At 33.4% G+C, this 21,500-nt stretch overlaps 11 protein-coding genes and 1 non-coding gene across 12 annotated transcripts; 5 read left to right on the plus strand and 7 right to left on the minus strand.

The window, feature by feature from the left end:
- Nucleotides 1–9: 9 nt before the first annotated feature.
- NAEGRDRAFT_61560 (uncharacterized protein) lies at nt 10–1,993 on the plus strand (the record flags this gene model as incomplete). Its single annotated transcript, XM_002683223.1, has 2 exons — nt 10–1,077; nt 1,154–1,993. 2 exons carry the CDS (start codon nt 10–12, stop codon nt 1,991–1,993), a joined length of 1,908 nt encoding a protein of 635 aa, XP_002683269.1.
- A 125-nt stretch (nt 1,994–2,118) lies between these two features.
- Nucleotides 2,119–2,658, minus strand: NAEGRDRAFT_44202 (ARF/SAR family small GTPase; the record flags this gene model as incomplete). Its single annotated transcript, XM_002683531.1, has 1 exon — nt 2,119–2,658. One exon carries the CDS (start codon nt 2,656–2,658, stop codon nt 2,119–2,121), a length of 540 nt encoding a protein of 179 aa, XP_002683577.1.
- Nucleotides 2,659–2,987: 329 nt separating this feature from the next.
- Nucleotides 2,988–4,036, minus strand: NAEGRDRAFT_34775 (pyridoxine kinase; the record flags this gene model as incomplete). The annotated part of the gene is made up of 2 exons (XM_002683532.1): nt 2,988–3,561; nt 3,628–4,036. 2 exons carry the CDS (start codon nt 4,034–4,036, stop codon nt 3,029–3,031), a joined length of 942 nt encoding a protein of 313 aa, XP_002683578.1. The 3' UTR covers nt 2,988–3,028.
- Nucleotides 4,037–5,265: 1,229 nt separating this feature from the next.
- Nucleotides 5,266–5,356, minus strand: NAEGRDRAFT_t7. Its single transcript has one exon. It is a non-coding gene; the product is annotated as a tRNA-Leu (tRNA).
- A 128-nt stretch (nt 5,357–5,484) lies between these two features.
- Nucleotides 5,485–6,465, minus strand: NAEGRDRAFT_29369 (uncharacterized protein; the record flags this gene model as incomplete). The annotated part of the gene is made up of 1 exon (XM_002683533.1): nt 5,485–6,465. One exon carries the CDS (start codon nt 6,463–6,465, stop codon nt 5,485–5,487), a length of 981 nt encoding a protein of 326 aa, XP_002683579.1.
- Nucleotides 6,466–6,708: 243 nt separating this feature from the next.
- On the plus strand, nt 6,709–7,885 carry NAEGRDRAFT_29087 (uncharacterized protein; the record flags this gene model as incomplete). Its single annotated transcript, XM_002683224.1, has 2 exons — nt 6,709–7,780; nt 7,815–7,885. 2 exons carry the CDS (start codon nt 6,709–6,711, stop codon nt 7,883–7,885), a joined length of 1,143 nt encoding a protein of 380 aa, XP_002683270.1.
- A 137-nt stretch (nt 7,886–8,022) lies between these two features.
- On the plus strand, nt 8,023–9,303 carry NAEGRDRAFT_45245 (uncharacterized protein; the record flags this gene model as incomplete). Its single annotated transcript, XM_002683225.1, has 1 exon — nt 8,023–9,303. The coding sequence occupies one exon, from the start codon at nt 8,023–8,025 to the stop codon at nt 9,301–9,303; it is 1,281 nt and encodes a 426-aa protein (XP_002683271.1).
- A 198-nt stretch (nt 9,304–9,501) lies between these two features.
- NAEGRDRAFT_61566 (uncharacterized protein) lies at nt 9,502–12,036 on the plus strand (the record flags this gene model as incomplete). Its single annotated transcript, XM_002683226.1, has 1 exon — nt 9,502–12,036. The coding sequence occupies one exon, from the start codon at nt 9,502–9,504 to the stop codon at nt 12,034–12,036; it is 2,535 nt and encodes an 844-aa protein (XP_002683272.1).
- Nucleotides 12,037–12,171: 135 nt separating this feature from the next.
- On the minus strand, nt 12,172–13,389 carry NAEGRDRAFT_45247 (uncharacterized protein; the record flags this gene model as incomplete). Its single annotated transcript, XM_002683534.1, has 1 exon — nt 12,172–13,389. The coding sequence occupies one exon, from the start codon at nt 13,387–13,389 to the stop codon at nt 12,172–12,174; it is 1,218 nt and encodes a 405-aa protein (XP_002683580.1).
- A 193-nt stretch (nt 13,390–13,582) lies between these two features.
- NAEGRDRAFT_61568 (uncharacterized protein) lies at nt 13,583–17,518 on the minus strand (the record flags this gene model as incomplete). Its single annotated transcript, XM_002683535.1, has 1 exon — nt 13,583–17,518. The coding sequence occupies one exon, from the start codon at nt 17,516–17,518 to the stop codon at nt 13,583–13,585; it is 3,936 nt and encodes a 1,311-aa protein (XP_002683581.1).
- A 1,418-nt stretch (nt 17,519–18,936) lies between these two features.
- NAEGRDRAFT_61569 (uncharacterized protein) lies at nt 18,937–19,503 on the minus strand (the record flags this gene model as incomplete). Its single annotated transcript, XM_002683536.1, has 1 exon — nt 18,937–19,503. One exon carries the CDS (start codon nt 19,501–19,503, stop codon nt 18,937–18,939), a length of 567 nt encoding a protein of 188 aa, XP_002683582.1.
- Nucleotides 19,504–19,629: 126 nt separating this feature from the next.
- Nucleotides 19,630–20,867, plus strand: NAEGRDRAFT_61570 (uncharacterized protein; the record flags this gene model as incomplete). The annotated part of the gene is made up of 4 exons (XM_002683227.1): nt 19,630–19,782; nt 19,830–19,961; nt 20,001–20,320; nt 20,369–20,867. The coding sequence occupies 4 exons, from the start codon at nt 19,630–19,632 to the stop codon at nt 20,865–20,867; spliced, it is 1,104 nt and encodes a 367-aa protein (XP_002683273.1).
- Between the last annotated feature and the right edge of the window lie 633 nt (nt 20,868–21,500).

Raw genomic sequence — 21,500 nt, forward strand, 5'->3', positions numbered from 1 at the left:
CTAAAAAAAATGAGAGAAGTTGTAACGCTGCAATTTGGTCATTATTCAAACTTTATTGGCTCACACTATTGGAACACACAAAAGAATGTATTGGAAGGATACAAGCCATTGATGAATAATTATCACATTCCAAATTTTCGTCCTGAAGTGGAAACAAGTGTCTTATTCCGAGAGACTAGAGGTGGTTATTCGATTCATTCAGAAGATGAAGCACTAGAATATTTTCCTAGATTGTTAGTTTTTGATTTGAAGGGATCAAGAGGATCTTTGAGAAAGAATAATGCTGATCCTTATCAATCAGTTGATCAAGAATTTATCAATCAACATAAGAATATTACTCGTTGGGATAAATTGGAAGTGATGAAGACTTTTGAAAATACTAAACAAACTAAATTTACAAAACAACAATTAAGCAAGAATGAAAATACACGTGAATTGGTATTGAGTGACGATGAAAGTGAAGTCAGTCAATCACAAGAACCACAACAAAAGAAACAAAAGAAGGAATATAGTAGAATAGATATTGAACAGGATTTGGAGGAAAATGTCTCGTTATGGAGTGATTATCTTCAAGTGGATTTTCATGACAAGACTATTTGTGAACCTCTCCAGTTCCAATTTGAAGCAGAAAGTTTCAACGCTCTTAATTATGAATCCTCTGAAGGATTTTCCATGAATAGTGCCTTTGATGTTTATTCTACAGGAAGAGAAGTTTTACATGGTAATTTTAGTTTGGATCAATACGATGATTTTTCTTCTCAATTAATGTACTTTGTTGAGGAATGTGATAGCTTGGATGGTTTCCAAATTTTCACAGATTCTTTCAATGCTTGGGGATTGACCTGTACTGAATTTATTGAAATGATCAAAGATGAAGTTGGAACCAAAGTGCCAATTATTGCCTATGCATCATCTCCATATATTCCATCTTTTGCTAGTGACACTGATAGATCCAAGTTTATTTTGAATACTTGTCTCACTTATTGTGACCTCTATGAAAATGCAAGCTTGTTTATTCCAAACAATGCTCAACAATTAGAATCTATGGCTTCTAGTCCATTCTTCTCTGGATTTGATGTAAGTATAAGTTTTAATACTTTTAGATTCACAATAATTCCATCAATTTAATTTGAAATATTCGAAATGTTAATAGCCAAGAAAAATGTATCACTCTGCTTCAGTTATGGCTGCTGCTTTTGATTCCGTCTCTCTTTCCTATCGTCTCAATGGCCAAGGTAATAAGCAAATTGGCATGCACACATTCGCACAAGAAATGACTCCTCTTTCCTCACTTAAAATTGCCAATATTAATTTGGCATTCCCATATGCTTACACAATGGGATCATCTCTATATCAAAATTTGAGAGGTCTCAATCCAATTCATCAAAATAATCTCTTCACACCACTCCTCTCTAATATTGCCTCTGGATATGACAGTGAATCTCCATTTGCTCACTCTCTCATTCTCAGAGGTTTGAATCCAGTTAGTGTTCCACTCTATCACGATTCCGATCTCAAGGAATTGGATCAATTACGTATGAAGAAATACGGAGGTGAAGAATTGGAAAAGTACAGACACCTCATTGGATGCAATTCTCATAGTGAAATGATTGAAAATTATATGGGACAAACAAGAAGTTACTCCAAACATGCCTTCCATGTAAATCAAGCATTCCAAACACCATATACCTTCCCAAGAATCCTCAATAATGAAACACTTTCAGATAAGGGCTTTTTGAGAGAGGCAGGCGCAAATGCAGCAGAACGTGTTGAAAGTTGTCCACTTGGAGCTTACTTGTCGAATAGTAGAAACTTTGTCCAACACATCAAGGAACTCAATGAATACTTTGACATGCTCAACGGAGGTACTTCTGCTCTATTTTCTGGTGGATTGACTGGTGCCACAACTTTCAGATACAAAATTTCCAAAGATGAAATGAAAGAATACAAGGAAGTCATGGGCAGAATGTTTGATAATTATGAAGAATCATAAATGTTTGTCCAATCTTCAATGTTTAAATTTTAATTTCCAAATTCTAATATGATTTCAATTATTCTTTGCAACTTCTTCACCAATATTATAAATCTTTTAAAGTAATTTTATTTACAATGAAGAAGTTATTTAGCCAACTTCTTTCGAATTTCCTCACTCAACCATTTCACACCATCTCCAATACCTTCCCCACTCAAAGCATTTGAGGAAACTATGGTCCAGCTCTTATTTGAAATGTTGTGTAATTTCAAAGATTCAGACACTTCGGAGGAACTAAGGGAATTTGCCAAGTCTTGTTTGTTGGCAAAGAACAGTATTGGTATTGGTCTTTCTTTAATTTCTTTCAACAGAATTGTCAGCTCATCTTCTGCGACTGCAACTCTTACACGATCAGCACTATCAACAACAAAGATAACTCCATCCACTTCCCCGTAAAAACTCTCCCACAAATTTCTATACTTTCCCTGTCCAGACATATCAAACACTGTAAAATTAAGTTTCTCATAATCAAAATTCTCTTGACTGTAACCAACAGTTGGAACAACATTTGTTTCACGTTCCTTCTTTGGCTTTAAATGATTAATAATTGTTGATTTTCCGCTGTTATCCAATCCGCAACAAACAATCTTTACACTTTCCTTCTTTTTAGAATTAAAAGCTCCCATTTTCTTTTTAATAATATAGGTTGTATTAATTATAATAGCAAAATACAAGGTGCCCGAGCAACACAGTCGACTGAGTTTTTTTGATGAGGTTTTTTGATGGTCAAGTTCTCTACAGCTTTAAATGCGTACAAAAATGGCGCCACAATTTTCATTAGCCTTATTGATAATAAGAGATGATGGAAATACAAGTTATGATAAAGATATTATCTTTATAATAAAAATCCATACATTTAATACAATCCTAAGTAATTACATGTAAAATAGTGCATTTTTGATTCATGAGTTTCTGAATTCTACCACTACATTACTTTGTGAATCTAACTAACTTATTCCATAAAATTTACAAAAATTTATTACAAAATTCCATGATTTAAATTTCCTCAGATTTATACTTGATAGGTGGATCAAGAATAACAAATCTTGAAGCTATCAATGCCAATTCTTCACTTGGTTTAGTTCTTTCAATAATTGCTTGAATTCCACCCAAAGTTCTCTCAAGTGCCAAACCAAAATCATTATCTCCATGAATTGTATAAAAAGCCAAAAATAAAGCACTCACAACATCACCAGTTCCAGTAAAAGAACCTGGTAAACGTTTAAACTTGATTCTATACTTTTTCTGAGAATGTCTATTACTGGCATACAAGACAAGAGTTTCCTTATCATTATTAAATTCCACACTGGTCAAAACAACGACAGGAATATTATATGGTTCACTGTGGAATAAATTAATGACATCGAGAGCATCTTGTTCAGTTTCAATTTTCTTTCCACTCAATGTTTCTGCTTCGAATTGATTTGGTGTAATGACAGAGGCACGTTTCAAAACTTGATCTCTATAAATTTGAATCAATGATTCTGGCACATATAATTTTCCAGCGTCACCCATAACTGGATCACAAACTAAATTTATACAATATCATCAATTATTGATTGTATAAATATAATTTTTCTAATTTCTCAACATACCATAAATTAATTTTGGATTTTTCTCAACTAATGAATCATGGATATGCAAAATATTAGACAAGAATGTTTCACTTCCGATATATCCTGTAAGTAAATGAGTATAAGATCCTTCCAAATTATTCATTTGTAAACCTTGAAATAATTGTGCAAGTTCATCTCCACTAAGTGTTTGTCCCTTCCATCCTTTCGAGTAGCCAGTATGATTAGAAAATTGTACCGAATTAATAAAATCAACTTCAAAGCCTAATAATTGAAGAGGAAAAACAGCAGCTCTATTTCCAACATATCCATGAACCACATGACTCTGAACACTCAAAACCTTTCCGTTCAAACATGATGGTATGCTAGAATAATCAATGGTTGTTGGTGCAACTGAAGACGATGATGATGCAGTTTGTGATGAGGACATTTTTTTATAATGATTCTCTTTGAGCGCATTCATAACAAATTATTCTTCTAGTCTACTACTGGTATGCTGCTTCAAGTGCAATTATTACAATTGTAAAGATGACATTGATTGAGGAAAATAGGAGAGAGTCCAAGATACTGAGAATTAATGAGAATTAATTATCTTTGTCTTTCCGAAGAAGAAAAAATCAATAAAATTGAATTTTAAAAAATGAAACAGTGTACGATAGAGTCGGATTTTTATTTTGTTGAAATTCAAGTGTAGGTTTTTAGGGATTGTGACGATGATTGTGGAAAATGTGATGATTTTTAATTTTGGTGAACCATGATAATAATAATTGAAAATATGGAATTTTTTGATAATGTTAATATGTTTTTTGGCATGATGGAATATATTTATTGTTGAATTGTTTAATTTAATTTAATATTTATTCGGAAAAGACAACAGGATAAAAGTAAAAATCAATTTGTTCAATTATTGAATGAACAGATAGCATCATTATTTGGTAAAACTTGCATTAATTTTATGAATGTTCAGGTGCTGTATTATTCGAAAAAGAATAAATTGGCAATCAATGCCATTGATAGAAAATACTTGGTACATTTATATAATTTAATGCAATTTATTGAAAATGGAGAATATAGAATTATTAAATCATCTCCCTATTTACACACAATTATTAGTAATAATAGATTATATTGTGACCATTTATTATTGAAAACAATAGTACAATAGAGAGTGTGCAGACTACTACTAGCTCAACATATGTAAATAAAATTCAACACTAAATATATTTTCCAAATTATTTAAGCCATCTAGCTCGTAAGAGAGAACAACGGTCTATCTAAGTGGCATTAAGGGTCATAAGCACTAAGCGTAAATTATTTTCATTGTAATCTAAAAATTAATGAGACGTAAATCTCTCCGATCGTAATGTATTAGTACACATTAATTAAAAAAAATGAGTCAACAAACCCAAGTAGTCATTGTCGATGGTTATGGTGCTGTCAGTAGCAATTGCGATTATCAACCAACAGCACAATTTGTGCCTGGGAACTATAGATCTGATGTTGAGATTGAGAAGGCCAATGAAGCATTGGCTTGTGTTATGGGTGAATTGTTTGACAATGGATTTACATTTTTGGTCAAACATGGTGAAAACTTTATTTTTAAAAAGTAAGGCTGGCTAATACTATCAATAAATTGAATTTATGTTCTAAGGACAAAATTGATGAGTGTGGGATTTGAACCCACGCCCTTGCGGAACACGGTATTAATCATACCTTAACGTGTCGTCTTAGACCACTCGACCAACTCACCATATGCATCACAAAAAACAAGCCATTTAGGATTAAATTAAAGAATTCAATTTAATGTAAGTGTGGAAGCAAAATTAACAAAAAACATTATGAAAATTTAAAAAGAATTCAAATTTACAAATAGTTAGCTTAAACCTTATTTTCAGGACTTTGTTGAGGTGTTGATTCAACCTTTGGAGCAGTTTCTCTACCCTTTACAATAGTATAAGCCATACTACCAAAGATGGAAATGAAAGTACCCACAACACTGACAGAATCCAATTTGTCACCAAAGACAACAGCACCAAGCAAGCTTTGAACACAAGCCTTACAAGTACCAGAGATGGTGTGAGTGAGAGAGGAAGTGACATTAATTTGGAGGAAAGTGGCAACATTGATCAAATAGCCCAAAACGCTACTAACAATCAAAATGAAAATGAAACGAGTATCAGTAATATGTGGACTAGATAAGGCTTCACTTAAATCACCAGTAACCAAACAAATAATGAACAACAAGACGGAACTGATAATATTGTTGTAGAGCATCAAAACCCATTGGTTACTAACCAATTGCATCTTTGACTTGACAAAGATACCATAGAGAGCGACAAAGGCACTAGATAACAATCCATAAATAACACCCAACCAAGTGAAATCCATACCATCCAAACCAGCCTTTCCTAAAACTCCAATAATATAACCAATTAATACAACTCCACAACAATACAAGATATTTAAACTTGTTGTTTGCTTGTGTAAAACATAGATGAACAAGGCAGTAAAACAAATAGAGAGGGATCTAGCAATTTGATATAATAAAACATCGGCAACTTGCAAACACAAATTATTAAAAACAAGCATACCAATGAAGAGAATAGAAAGTGGAGCAATTTGTTTGGCACGATCCATATTAAATTCTGGTGCCGGAATGAAATTTGGAAGAATTGGATGAGAGGCTGCTTGTAAAATGATCGCAAACACTAATTGTACCAAAGTCATTGTCATGGCTGGGAATGTATATTCCTTAGAACTTAAAATATACTTGTTTGCGAATACTGTTGATAACGAAATAACAAAGTAGAAGGCCACTGCGCTGGCGATAATAGATGTTGAATAATGTTTTTCAGTCATTTTTTTCTTATCAAATTTTATTTTCCAAACTACTTTCGCGCCTTTTTTTCTTTCTTTAAGAATTAAGTTTTATTTCCAATGAGGAATTGGAAGATTTCATAGGAACAACATAATATTATTCCAGCTTGTTTTGTTTCATAATTGAAATGAGAATTCATAAATATTTACAACAACAGTAAATAAAATCAAATTGAAATCTTCTAATTGTAAAGTACCAAGTTCTTTTAAATTTATATTAAAAAAATGGCATCAGACACTGAAGTTGATTGTGTTGTGATTGATTGTGGATCAGCTTTTTGTAGAGCTGGTTTTGCAAGTGGAGATTCTCCTAGAGCTGTTTTTCCTCCGATTGTTGGTCGACCGAAACATCAGTCTCTTATTATTGGAATGAGCCAGAAGGATGCCTACATTGGTGATGAAGCATCAACTAGGAGGAGAGGAATTTTGATTTGGAAATGTCCAATCGAGAAGAGGATTGTTACAGGATCATGGGATGATATGGAAAAGATTTTATATCATACATTTTATAATGAGTTGAGGGTAGATCCTCAGGAACATCCAACTCTAATGTCTGAAAGTCCATTCAATCCAAAATCAAATAAGGAAAAGATGACTCAGATTATGTTTGAAACATTTGAAGTGCCTGCTTTTTATATGGCAAATCAGGGAGTGTTGGGATTAATTGATTCTGGAAAGAGTAGTGGAATAGTATTGGATTGTGGAGAGGGTGTATGTCAATCAGTTCCAATTTATGAAGGAATGGCACTGCCACATGCCACTATGGAATTGGATTTTGCTGGAAGAGATGTGTCTGCATGGTTAATGAGTTTTTTGATGGATAAAGGATATTCTTTGTATAATACAACAGCAGAAAAGGAAATAGTAAGGGATATAAAAGAGAAATTGGGAAGAGTTGTTTTAAATTTCTCAGAAGAAGTAAATTCACCAACCACGAAAGAGGAAGAATATGAAATGCCTGATGGCAACATTTTCAAAATTGGAAAGGAAAGTTTTAAAATTACAGAACCATTTTTTACTCCAACTTTATTGAATATGGAATCGTATAGTTTACAAGAAATGATTTTTCAATCCATTTCCAAATGTGATTTGGATCTGAAAAAGGAAATGTACAATAACATTGTTCTTGCAGGTGGAAGTACATTATTTAAAGGATTTCATGAGAGATTAAGTAAGGAATTGAATGAAATTATTCCAACAATGGTTCATTCGAATATTTCTGCTCCACCTCACCGAAAATATTCAACATTTATTGGTGGAACAATTTTGGGAAGGTTGTTATCGTCTCAAATAGTTGGTCCAACCTCTGAAAGAATTGATTCACAAAACAGTTCTTCTTCTTGGTCTCTCAAGTGAATACAAAGAATATGGATCCTCACTAATTCATAGAAAGTGCTTTTAATCATCAAAATTGAAAATGTTATTCTCTTCTTTTTTAAATGTAACTGTTGTTTTTATTCTTCTTGATTCTTGATGTACGTGATATCAGTGGAAAATTTATAATAAGCCACAAACAAAACTACAAAAAAAATGAGCACAATGCAGACAATTCATCAACAATCAACGATATCATTGGATGCTCACTATCGACAACAACAACAACCTGAGATGATAATAATAGATGACATAGAGGAGGAACAACAAACCGATAATACTAGTATGGTGACCGATATTGTTGTTAACGGTAATGAAAATATTGATGTGAGTAGAGCGGTGAAAAGTAATGGCAAAATTGAAAAGAGGAAACGGATGCTGGAAAGGAGAAGGAACAAGATACATCAAATTAAAAGGAAATGGAAGGAAGTGAATAATATGCGAGCTTGTGTAGAAGAGGAAGTTGAAGAAAATAATGCAACAACTAACTGTGGTAATGCAATTTCCAAAGATGACTTGAAGAATGTGCTGTCATCTTTACTCGAAGGAACAGTCCTACAAGCTATGAAGACAATGCAAGAGGAAATATCTTCTCTCAAGGAGCAACAGGAAACACTCCTCTCTATAATAGCCAAATCCGAAACTTCAAATAATACCACTAGTGTTATTACCACTCCACAATCATCTACTTCCACTACTCCTACTCCTCCTCATCATTTCTCTAAGCAACAACCTTCACAAGTACCACCACCACCATCATCACACCTCTTACATCAACCTAAGCATCACGGTTCTGTAGATAAAGATTGCTGGGTTATTTGGAATAATGCAATTTATGACAAGTTACATCTTTTGAGAAGAATGAAAACAATTAAATATCATGAATGGGAAGATTTCGTGGCAAGAGATGCTCTCATTTGGAGGCGACACTTTGAATTGAAAGATCAATATAAAACCTCTGACAAGAAACAACATTACACACAATATGTGGACTATATTAGTCCAGTAATGCATGCTAAGGAATTTCTTGGAAAAACCCTCCAAAAAATCAGAGAAGGATCATTCAAGAACAAGGAAGTATCTCAAGATATGCTTAACAAAATGCTCGATAGTGTTTCAAAGGAGGCCAACATTGGCCCATACCAACAAGACATGCTCAAGAAGAAGGAAATTACACCCAAGTCCAAGATTAACTCACCTTTCTGGTGGTTGAATCTCGATATTTATAGACAGCTTTCAATTTTGGTGGAAATGAAAATTGTTTCCAAAGTTGATTGGAATAATTACATGAAAAAGGTAATGCAACTGAGTGACTCGATTTTGGTTGAAACTGACCGAGCCCAGAAAATCATTACCTTTGGCGAGGATTTAATGAAATCTATCAAAGAAAAGACCTCTACTGACAAGTGGTTCCAATTTTTACAAAAGAAGAGATTGGAAGAGTAAGTTACATACTACACAATCCAATTTTGCGAGTAAAGGACTGTGTTTAAAATAATTGTTTTCTTCTTTTTTTCTGTTTTCTTCATTCACCCAGGTGTTATTAATTACCAAAGCCATGCTAAGAATAAATAAAATGTGAAACGGTTTTTCAAAAACACAACCGTTACATTTCAAATTTAAAAAAAAAGCAACAACAACAATATGGCACCCAATATCACCTCCAAAGCCAACAATGTGGTCTTTATCGACGCAACACCATCCACACCAACTAAAAAGACCACCAAACAACGTTCTACCACACCCATCAAGTCTCCCACCAAAAACACAATCATGAATTTCTTCTCCACCAAGAAACAAACACCCTCATTGTCAATTACAACACAATCTACAAACAACAGCTGTTGTCTTACAGTGGCATCACACACTGCTACAACCACCACTCCTCTTCCTCCTACTACAAATGCTAGCACCACCACAAGAAATAATGATGCCCTTTCGATAACCTCCGAGGAGGATGATGTTATCATGATTGAATCATCACAAGAAAGTTTAATTATTACTAATAGATTACCTCAAGTTGTGGTTATGGAAATGATTAATGATAGTCATATTGTTAATAATAATAATAATACTAATAATAACATGATAACATCCATGATGACTGGTGTTAATACCACTCCAAAGAATGACAAGAAGAGAAAGTATGAATTATCACCATCTACCGATGAAGAAAAGAAGGAAAATATTGATCCTAAACAAATGAATGCAATTCCATCTTCACCAATTGTTTCACCAAAGAAGAAGAAACTAAAAGAAACTATTGTTACTGCTTCTGATAGTATTGCTAATACTACTGCTGCTACTACTGCTACAACTCCTTCCTCAACAACAATTAGTGATAAAACACCAACAAGTGTCGAAGAATGTGAAGAACTAATTCAACAACTTGTTAATGAAGTGAAAAATCTCAAACCATCATTAGATGACTCTTCAAAGTTGAGAAAGGATGAAAAGATTAAAAAGTACTTGAAGAAATTATTTGAATTTTGTCAATCCAATAAGGAATTCCAAGCCAATAAGAATACCTATCCATTCAAACCTGCATTTATTAATTTATTGATTGCTTACTGTCAAGGTGTTGCCTCTCTAGATGTTGATGAGTTGATTCAGGATGTGAGAAAGTCATGGATTAAGATTGCCCAAAAGAAGCAACTCGTTACTGGAACAATTGATGAAAATACCATTGACAATTTACTGCCAACAATTGATGCCATGAAGAATGCCATCAATTTGCACTTGGAGAGAAAGGTTTATGGTGTTAAGGATTTGTGTGAAATTAGTGTTTGGGAAGCAAGAAAACTTTCCTCTCTCACCACCAAGGTTGGTTCCACAGCTAGAGATTGTGCCACCCTGGCTAAGCAAATGAGAAGTAACTTTAAAAAGATTGCTGAAACTAAAGGAAAGGAAATTAACAAGTTACAAAAGCTCAAAGTCAAATTGGAGAAGCAAGCTGCTAAGGAAACTAAGAAGGAAGCAAAGAAGGAGGCAAAGAAGGAAGTTGCCTCGAATGCTGCCACTCTCACCTCTCCAAAGAAGAATAAGCAAACTCAAGTCAAGTGTAAGAGTATCACACTTTTCACACAAAAATGTAACATTCTTAAAGAGGATAAGGTTGTTTCTGCTCCTGTTTGTAGAGTTCAAAGTGGAAAGACCATTGAAGAAATTGATTTGGCAATTGCTGCTCAAAACTATCCAGTCTCTCTCAAGGAAACAATTGCCTCCATGAAGAAGAATCCACTCAAAAAGCCAAAAGTTGCCTTCAAATTCATTTCACTCTTTGGTAAGGTTCATACTTTCCATAAGGACGAAGAAGAGTGCCAATCCACTGTTGTTAACGGAAGAAAACCACTTGCTAAGGATCCAAACATGACCTATCCAGAAGAGGATGAGGAAGAGATGGAAGAATTGGTTTTGGGTGAAGCTGATCTTGCTGTTGAAGGTGAATGCCTCGATTCTGAAGATGATGATGGTGAAGAACTTGAATTTGATTCAGAAGACGATGTAAATATGGAGGAAGATAATATTTGTGCTGATGACATTATTGAATATGAGGATGGTAAGATTGAACATGTTGAAACAAGTGAAATCTCCAAGGATCAACAAAAGAAGAAGAAGAGACAACAATTATCTGATTTGGATCCAATCTTTGAATGTTCAAATCAATTACAAGAAGTTACTTTCACTGTTGATGAAGATTTCATCTTTGACATTTCTGAATTGAATTGCAATCAAGTGTTTTGGTGGCAAAATCAATCAGCTCCAAAGAAGAATGTCACTGCCACTGAAACTGAAGCTAAGAATGCAACCAGTTCAACTGATGCCACCAATTCAGACAAGATGGATACTACTTCTGATGGAACAACCACAACAGAAACAGGTGAAAAGAAAAGCAAGCCTAAAAAGCAACAAGGTGCTTCTGTTCCAGGAGAAATCAAGTTTGTCAATCAAACAGACTCTTTCACCTCTCCTTCCAAGTCTGATGTTTGGGAATCTGGTCAAATGGAACATTTGAAGATCATTCTCACTACATGTGCAACTAAACCAGAAATTGTCGCTGCCATGCTTCAAAAATTCCCATCTCTCTCAAAGAACAGAGTCAATAAGAAGATTAAGGACATTGTTGTCAAGGAAAAGAGAGATGGCGATAGTAAGACCAAATTTTATTTGAAGGAATAATTCAATCAGCTGAATATTTTTTCTCTCTTCAACATTGAAGAAGTGTTTGAAAGAAAAAACTCTAGTTATATGTAGCATTAATAAAAAAAATTCAATAAATGGAATGGGCCTTTTGTGATAGTTAAAATCAACTAATTAATTTTGGTTTGGTATTTGTGTATTGCCTGTATCAACAACACCTAGACTCATAACCTGGAAGTAAACTGAAGGATGAATGAGAGATCGTCTTGGTGATTTCAAAAGGTGAGCCTCAAAGAATGTTCCCTCTTCTTTTGGTGGTTGCTTTTCAAGTTTCTTTGAGAGTAATCTTACATGTGAAAAATATTTACAGGTTTCACCTAGAACTGTTCTATCATCTAGTTCATGTAGAGTATAATTAGTGTACAAGAAGGCAATTTGATATTTTCTGGCAATTTTCTTCATTAGTCGAATTATTTCGTCCAAACTTAAATCCTCCTTTTCTGATATCTTGCTATTGACCTTTGACTGTACAAGAGAGGTCAAAATAACAGCCAAACTATCAATTACTACCAATCGAAGAGAGTTGTAGAAATTATCTTGTTCACTTTCTATGAGTTTAACCAATTCTATTAACAGAGTCTTCAATTCTTCCGGTGTTGAAACATCCAACACTCTGATTTTTGTAAATGTCTCTACGAGTGAGCAAATTTCATCAGCTTCCACTTGTGACTGTTGTGTAGCTTGAGATTGTCTAATTTGTTCATTATATAGATTGCTCTTTGATTCATACATCATGGCAAATTCTCTTGCATTGAAAGATGAATTTGTTGAAATCCACAAAACTGTATCTGAATTCTTTTCAATAATGGTATTGAGTGACACAGTTTTACAGAGACAAGTTTTTCCACTTGATTGAAATCCAACAATTTCTGTCAATTCTCCACATTGAATTCCTCCATCCAACAAGCTATCCAATTGACCACTTCCTGTATTCAGTCCAGAAACTCTAATTTTACCATCATTGAGTGCCATTTGTTCTACACTGACACTCTTTGGAGCATATCTTCCCAACAAGTATTCTTGTAAAATATAAACTTGTTTTTTTACAATATTCATATTAAAATTAAAATTTGATGGAAGCGATTTGATAGAATATTTTCCATTATTATCAGTCTCCTCTTCCTGCACAGATACAACCCTTTCATCCTGATTTTGTAGAGCAACAACACTCTCATTATTCTGCAATTCCGAATTGTACCACCTCTGCATTCTGTTCGTCAAATTTCCGGCTGAATTGAAAACAACATCTTCCACACTCTCAATCCCACTCCCACACATCAAAATGTACAGTGATCGAGGAATGTTATTCTTATGTTCGGATAGTAGAGGCATTTTTTTTATTATTATTTGAATATTTTAATATTTAAAATTCTCCCAATCAGTGGATATATAAGACTAATATTTGGGCGGGAAATAATTATTAGTGGGCCACGGAATTACAGTCAAGAACAAATGGTGAAGATTTACTAGAATTCTCAAATGAAAGATTTTAATCTCATTATTTCTTCTTACTGCTTGTTGTTAGTTAGTTGTGAATAATTTTGAATTTGTAATTGATGCTCGATTCATCATGGTTCACCTTTTCACAATAGCACAAGAATTTCAAGTGGTGACCCAGTACTAATTCCCTTGCTTGTTTGAAAGTTTCTGAGCCAGTGACTGGAAGTTTCTTATTTGTTGTTGCTCCTTTCTTGTAGGCAAATATTTGCTGAATAGCTCTTGTATCCAGAGTCAATGTTACATGCTTTCCAACCTTTACTTGGAATAGGAGGTCATGATCTGGTTTGGTAAATTTATGATTGCAATGGCCACATATTTGATCTGTATCCACAAACCAGGTTGAATCTGAAGTAAGTTGTTTTTGACAATGTGGACAAACAGGAACTGTTGGACGATCTCCAATTTCTAAAATGTCTGAAATATATCCTTCCACATTTCCAACACTTTTCTCAAAGCAAGTAAACTCATAATTAATAGAATTGAGAATGGATTGTGATTGAATCTTTCTTCCATTTTTCTTTAAAAATCCTTCTTCTACTCTCAATCTGACGCTGTATGGGAATTTCACATCACTTGCTTGTTCCAATCCACTACTAGTGGAAGGATAAATCATTGAAAATTTGTCTGCTATTAATTGAGTAGACTCGTGCATATCCTCAGTTCTTTTTACCAATATATTGTGAATAGTTACATTTGTTCTATTGCTACTAAAACCATATGCGACAGCCAATAGCATGGATGTTTCTAACAATAGACTATCCAATCGTAAAATGATATTAGAATGTTTCTGTAATACATAAACGGAAAACTTAGTGGTATTATCATGATTATTTTCGGCTATATAAATAATCTTTCCCTCAATGTCACATCTGTGTACTCTCGAGCTATTTTCATCATTCACTACGTCTTCAACACCTCCATGAGATTGTTGAGTATCTCCAGAAATTGGTTGATCGAAATTATAATACAAGCTATGTTTGTAGGAAGAATGAGGAGCAATATTTTCAGGAATTGGATCTACACCAATGACGGAGCCCATACTGAAATTATCTTCTGGAGGAATAAATTTACAAGAGGTGTGTTGTTTGTTTGTGGTAAAGAAATATACAGGAATGAGAGGATTGGTAAATTCGCTTGAATTAGAATAATTACTCAATTGGGAATCAGTTGTAAGATTATGTTCAGTGTGATACATTGGTGAAACAATGGAATATAATTCATCATTTGGTCCAATATAAATTCTATCCTTAAATGAACAAACATCAAATTGGAAAATTTTGCCTTGAGAAATGTTAGGGTCAAATATTGATTTCCAATAATCATATTCATGACTACCTGAAGGGAGTAAAATTACACAAAGACTTCTTGATTTGGAACATTGAATGAGAACACTGTTGGACATGTTTGATTCATTTGCAAGTTGAGGAATTCTATTGTAAATCTCATTAAAAGAGCTTTCCAATGTTTGTCTAATATAATCATAACTCCAAACACGTTGTATTACTCCCTGAATGTTAACATAATAAGATGGGAAGAAGGCTGAATGAAGTTGTTTGTAAATGATTTCAAACTTCTTTGTGAAAGGACCATTTGAAATTCTGGAAATTAAATGATAATTTCTTTCATAATCCTGTTCACTTTGGGATGAAAAGTCAATTCTTCTTCTTGGAGTGTTGATAATATTCTTATGTCTGACATGGGTTGGAGTTGATCTAATACCTTGGGAAGTTCTTGGAGGAGTTGAAGGTGTTGCATTATCATCACCTGTCAAGTCCATATTATCCTCATTGGAATCTTTAGAAAGCATTGGGAATGTAAATTTTGACTCTAGTTGTTCAATATCTTGTTTCAACTCGTTAACATCTGAAGATTGAGAATTACATTTCATTTCAAAAACGTAGGATATTACAGGTCTTGGTCTGAAAATCCAATCACTATTTGAATCATGGGGATCGCTAGATGGTGTAATGTGGAATAAATTTGTTGCAATTTCAATAATACTTCCAGGTTCTAAATTCCACTTGTCTCTCATTTCTCTTAAGAGGAATACATCAAAGAAATCATTTTCTTCCAAATTTTTTTGAAGTATTTCATTATCGTGAGGTTGGGTAGGTCTTTTTAACATTTTACAAATACATAGAGACAGATTCGGATAAATTTGTGGTGAAGAACTGAAAACTAGAATTTTCAAAACCATACTGTCTTTTGGGGAGTTAGGTTGTGATAAAGTCATACCAGAACCAATATTGGCAAATACTTTTTCATTCAAGCATCCATTAACTGCTCTAATAAGTTTAGAAACAAATCTACCTGATGATTTTACAGTTAGAATCTTCTTTAAATGTTCCCATTGTGAAAAGAATTGATCAGTACTATTTCCTGATGATGACTGTTGAGAAAGAGAAACTGTACGTTCAGCCACTGGTGGTGCCTTTGATTTTCTGAGTTTATCTAACCAACTTTCTCCAACAACATTATTATCATTTACAGTGTTATTTTCAGTCATGACATCATCTTCAATATCCTCGTCAGCTACTACTTTGGATTTTCTGTTGGAGAAGAGTAAATTTTCAACCTCACTTTCTCTTGGATTTCCAACTTTTTTCTTAATTCCCTTTAGTCTAGTTTCCAAATCAAATCCATCTTCTCCTGATATAACGATATTATTATTCTTTGGTGGGGATATTTGTTTAGGTTGTTGTGGTGGAGGAGCACTTTTTTGAATTTGTTGAGGGGTTGAATAATTAATGGCAGAAACCATTTGACTGAATTGTTTGTCTCTATTATTCATTGTTGTAGTATCTTCCTCTTCACTATCAGTAACAATTAAATCATCAATATCAATTGTTGGTTTTGAAGATGTCCTATTATTCATCACTTGTTTTTGTTGTGTTAAATAAGTTGAAATGAGTGCAGAATTATTAAGTGTAGCTTGAGGTGCACTTGCAAATAGTGCTGCATTCACTCCACTCAATACAGCCATTGTTGGTACTGGAATAGTTGGATTTGTTTCTTCATCTGAAAAATCGTCAATATCGTCATCTTTTTCAATTTCCTTTGGTATATGATAGGATATTGAATTATTTTGAGATTTTCTTTTTTGAGTTGGTGTTTTGTGAGGTGTAGAACTATAATAGTGTGATGAAGATTTTCTTGTACTGGCAGATGAATTATACGAGAAAGAAGGAGGAACAATAGTCTTCTCTAGAGATGGAATTATTCCTTTGTTCAATGGTTGTGACATTTGAGAAGATGTTGTAGATTTGGTTTGAGATTCCTCATCGTAATTCATATCATTATCCTCATCTGATGAAGAATAATAAATTCCTGAAATTTTTTCTGGAATTGATTTCTTTGTAATTTTTCTCTTTTTTGGTGAGGTTGATCCCTTCTTTTTCTTGTTAGATTTGTTGGATGATTTGTTTAGACTAAGTGAAACACTTGGTTCATCGAAATATTTATCAAAATCATCGTCACTAATCACTTCATCCTCTACTACTTTGGAATTTTTCTTAGGTGTTGGTTGTTTCTTCTTTCCAATCGGTAAACTCATATTAACTTCATCATCTTGACTTTCTCTCATAGAAGATGAGGAAGATTTCTTCTTATCAAAAACAGCAGACAAGACAGCATTGCTTTCCTCTGGACTCACATCAATTCCAGTCTTGTTTGCATTATCTTCATTTTGTGAATCCTCATAGAATGATTGTGAATCTTGTTGTTGCTTTCCATAAATTTTGGAAAATTTTGTTGGTTTGTAAGTAATTTCTTCATCAGAATCCGAAGATGATTCTCCACGAAATTGTATTCCTCCACCTCTTCCAACAACATTATTTCCTCTAGGTATTTGTTTTGAAAGGAGTGCAAGCTGTTTTTGCTCTGCATTTTGTCCTCCAGAGAGTGGTGTCCTAATGGAAACCTTGTTAGTATTCAATGGTGCGTTATTTCTAACTTTCCACATTTTCCTAGGATTTATTTGATGATAATAGAAGGCAAAAAGTAGCCTAAAAAGTTGAATTTATATTATTTGATGATCAAAAATATTTAATTTTGTGTGATGAAGTAAATGTATGATCTCTGTGGTTGTTGATTTTTTTTTAATGATGAAAATTTTTCAACTTGGGGCTGGAAAACATGTGTTTGAAAAATCCAGAAAAACAAGGAATCTTAAATGACCAACAATATTTTACCAGATAAGAATCAATCATGACTGGCCAAATTATTCGAAATTTTAAACTTTTCTTCTTAAGGTGGCGGTAGGGTCTTCCAAAAATATTCCTTCAATGAAAAAAAAAATGTTTGCAATGAAATACAATTTTGCTCCTTTACATTCTCATTGAACAAGCAATTATAAGCCATCTTCGATTCATCTTTTATTCTACTTGCCTGTTTGATGTCTAATACTCTTCAAGTTTTTATACATCAATTTTCTATCATCATCACAAATATTTAATTTTTGTTATTTATAATTTGAATGCAGGGTTACTGTGCCAGTTTCACCTAGTTTCACTCATCAGAGAATACACACGATCCAACTACAAGTTGTCTATCTAATGAATTGGTTCCGAGATGTTTGCTAATGCTTTGATTGTGATTTTGAGCAAAGTTTTGGCTGTTTTGAAATAAGCAAACAACAAAATAATCACAAAAAAAATGAAAAGAGGGTTGTGTTTTGGTGTGGGAGTAAAATAAGTTGTTTTGTCACCAAGATTCTATAATGTAAAGAATGGATTTGTTGGTAAAGTTCCTATTCACCACAAGGAACTGAATGGCACTATTTGTTGTCTACATTACAAGCAATTTATTGACAAATATTATGAAATGGAGAAAAAATTCACAAACTCAAACTTAGGAACAATTCAAACAGTACAACAAAATACCTCTACTCCAAATCAATGTTATCATTCCATGTACATTCCGAAAAAGCTATTACAACTCTGGTACCTTCGACCAACAAGTGTACTAATAACAAGAAAGTTTGAATTGTGTTCATAAATGATTTTTTATTAAAATTACTAAATTTGCCATTTTGCCAATAATAGATATTCGAATATTTGTAAACCAACATTTGCACTTCCAATTAAAATAGGCGAACCGCCACCTTAATTCTTTCTTTCAATAAGAAACAATTAATATTATTTAACTGGAAATTGTTTAAAAAAAATGAGCAGTTTAGTTTTTAACTATGGTAATACTTTTGTCAATGTGCCTCCCCAACAACAAATGTTGCTACAATTAATTTGACTGGATTATTGTCGAGTATTCTTCCATCATCAACAACTTTACAAAATTCGTTAATTATGATCCGAACCAACACTCAAGCTGAACAACCGTCAACACGCACGAAGTTAGCTTTTGTGTATTAATATTATTACATTTTTATTGGATGATCGTAAAAACTTCAATTTCAGTAACTTTGAAAGTATTAGTGCCTGCCAAGTAGGTGTTAGCTTTAAAGCTTTGAGGTTCCATTCCACAAGGTAATTCATAGGTTGTACCAAAATTGGAAAAAGACTTTGAGTTCCTATTACAATCATCAGCAATATATATGTCATGATTTCCAAAGGTTGGAAGATAGTGTGGATGATTGTAAATGGCTTGTTGTTTTTGGTCTTGTTTGACATTGAATTTTGTAATATGATAACTTCCATTCAATTTTTCAAGCTTGAAAAGAAATGCTGCATCGTCACAAGCAAACTCATAATTTGATTTCCAATTTTGAGATGAAAAACCTCCAAATATTTTTCCAAATTCGGACTTGATAATTGTTAAGGTTGCTCCTTGATTATCACATTTTTCATGGAAGATTTCAGAACTGAATCCATCTTCACTTGCTCTGAATAATAATTTTGGAGTTTGTTGGCTCTTCGTGAAGGTAGATAATTCGAGACCAACATTTTCAATGGAAGAAAGAATTTGTGAGGAAACAAAGTGGTTTGGTTGCATTTTTTATTGAAAATATTTTGTTGAAGGAAAAAGCTCAATTAAGGGAATAATGGAACAAAAAAAACTCAACAAGTTCGATTAGCATTGTTCTTCTTAAACCAGAAATTAGCAAGTAAATAGTGAAGGATGGTTTTGAATCAAACTCATGAACATGGTGATTTAACTGACAAGAACAAGCTATTGAATCAGGAATCACCAACTAGTTATAATCCTTCTCCTAATAGTTATTATTCCAACCCTTCGGACCCATATTTACATCAGCAAGGGAGCTTGGAAAATGTAAGTTGAAAGAGTTGATTAATATCTTTCTCTGACTATTATAATAGGTTAAACAACACAATAGCAATGATGAGGAAAAGATATGTCGTTGTTGTCATGGAGTTTTAACAAGTAATGATGATTATATTTCTCCGTGCAAATGTACAGGTTCCATGAAGTTTGTTCATCGTTATTGTTTGGTATGTTTTTCAATTATCTCATATGTTAACTAGGCTTAGGATCAATGGAGAACAGTGAGTCCAAAAGCAACATCTTTCTATCAGTGTGATATTTGCTCACATCCTTATGATATCAAAGATGTGGATGAGAATGGTAGGGTTTTAGATGAAACAGAAGTGAAAGAACAAGGTTGTGGTTATAAACCTAAATCAATACTCAAGTTTGGCACATTAGTAACTCTTGACTTTTCAATCATTCTAATTGTTTGGCAAGTATTGGTATTATTATGTGCTGGTTTCTTTGCTTTGTGTGATTATGATTATGGATTGAGAGCTAAATTGTTTGGTCTGGATATGAATATATATCTGGTTACCTATATGTAAGTATATTAGAAATTTGAGGAAATGGATTAATAGTTCAATAATAGTTGTGGATTGGTAATGTTCTTCTTCATTATGGGCATGTTAGGATTGTGCTGTACTGGAATTGTTATCTTGAACAAGATGATGAATGACACCTTCTGTGGGAATTGTTTAACTAATGACCACTATTACTCTCATAATACATACCCATACTATGGCAGAAGGCACTCCAGACGTTCAGCTTTGTACCATTGGTACTGTTTTTGGCCATCCTTGTATGGTCGTCCAATATATGGTAGTTCTCCACATTGTTTCCCATTCGGTTGCTTTAATTGTGGAACTGGTTTTTCTGGAAATTGTGGAAAATGTGGTGATTGTAAAGGAGAAGGTGTATTGATTGTTCTTGTTATCATTGTTCTTGCAGTGGCTATTGTAGGATTAGTGTTTGGTATGATTCTTATGGGATTGCTAGGCTATAGAATATTTTCTAGAAGAATTTCCGTTTTGAAAAAGAAAGACCAAGCTAAGTATCAACAAATTCAAAATTACTGGCCTCTTCCTTAAATCCTTAAATTTCATCAATAGCATAAATAATAGACATTATAATCTCTTATTACTAGTTAAAATTAGTTATTAGAGTAAAGATGATATTAAACATGTGACGTTATAATTAACATGTTCGATATATAGGTTTGAATTTTAACAACTTCAATAACTTCAGATTCCTCAATTTAAGTACCACTTCCAACATGGAAGTGTGCACATGCATGCTAGTTGCACTGATGGTAATTATTGGCGATACATGTTGATATGCAATATCAGAAATAATGATGGATGTGTTCACATGCTCGTTACACAACCAAATTTGTTGAAACTTAGTGAGAAGTAAATGCATGCAGTGCTAAAACTATATGGCAATGAATTGTGAATGTAGACATGTGAGACATGTTCCAACTCGTGAGATTAACATGTTGATAAGGCAAATGCTCGGTTGTTGATTAGTTAGATCTGCCTTAGCAAAGCGCCACAGTCATTACCTTTAGCGTGTGGTAACCACATCCGTATTCATCATTCCTATTACTGTTGATCTTATTAATATTCCTACATTAGTGTTTGTATCCGAGAGTTCAAAAAGCAACCTCAACTTGTTGTGAGGGAAAATATGGCTGCATGTGGTAGCGAACAGAACCATAATGG

Source organism: Naegleria gruberi (genome assembly GCF_000004985.1).
Source record: "Naegleria gruberi genomic scaffold NAEGRscaffold_1, whole genome shotgun sequence".
Lineage (NCBI taxonomy): Eukaryota > Heterolobosea > Eutetramitea > Acrasida > Naegleriidae > Naegleria > Naegleria gruberi.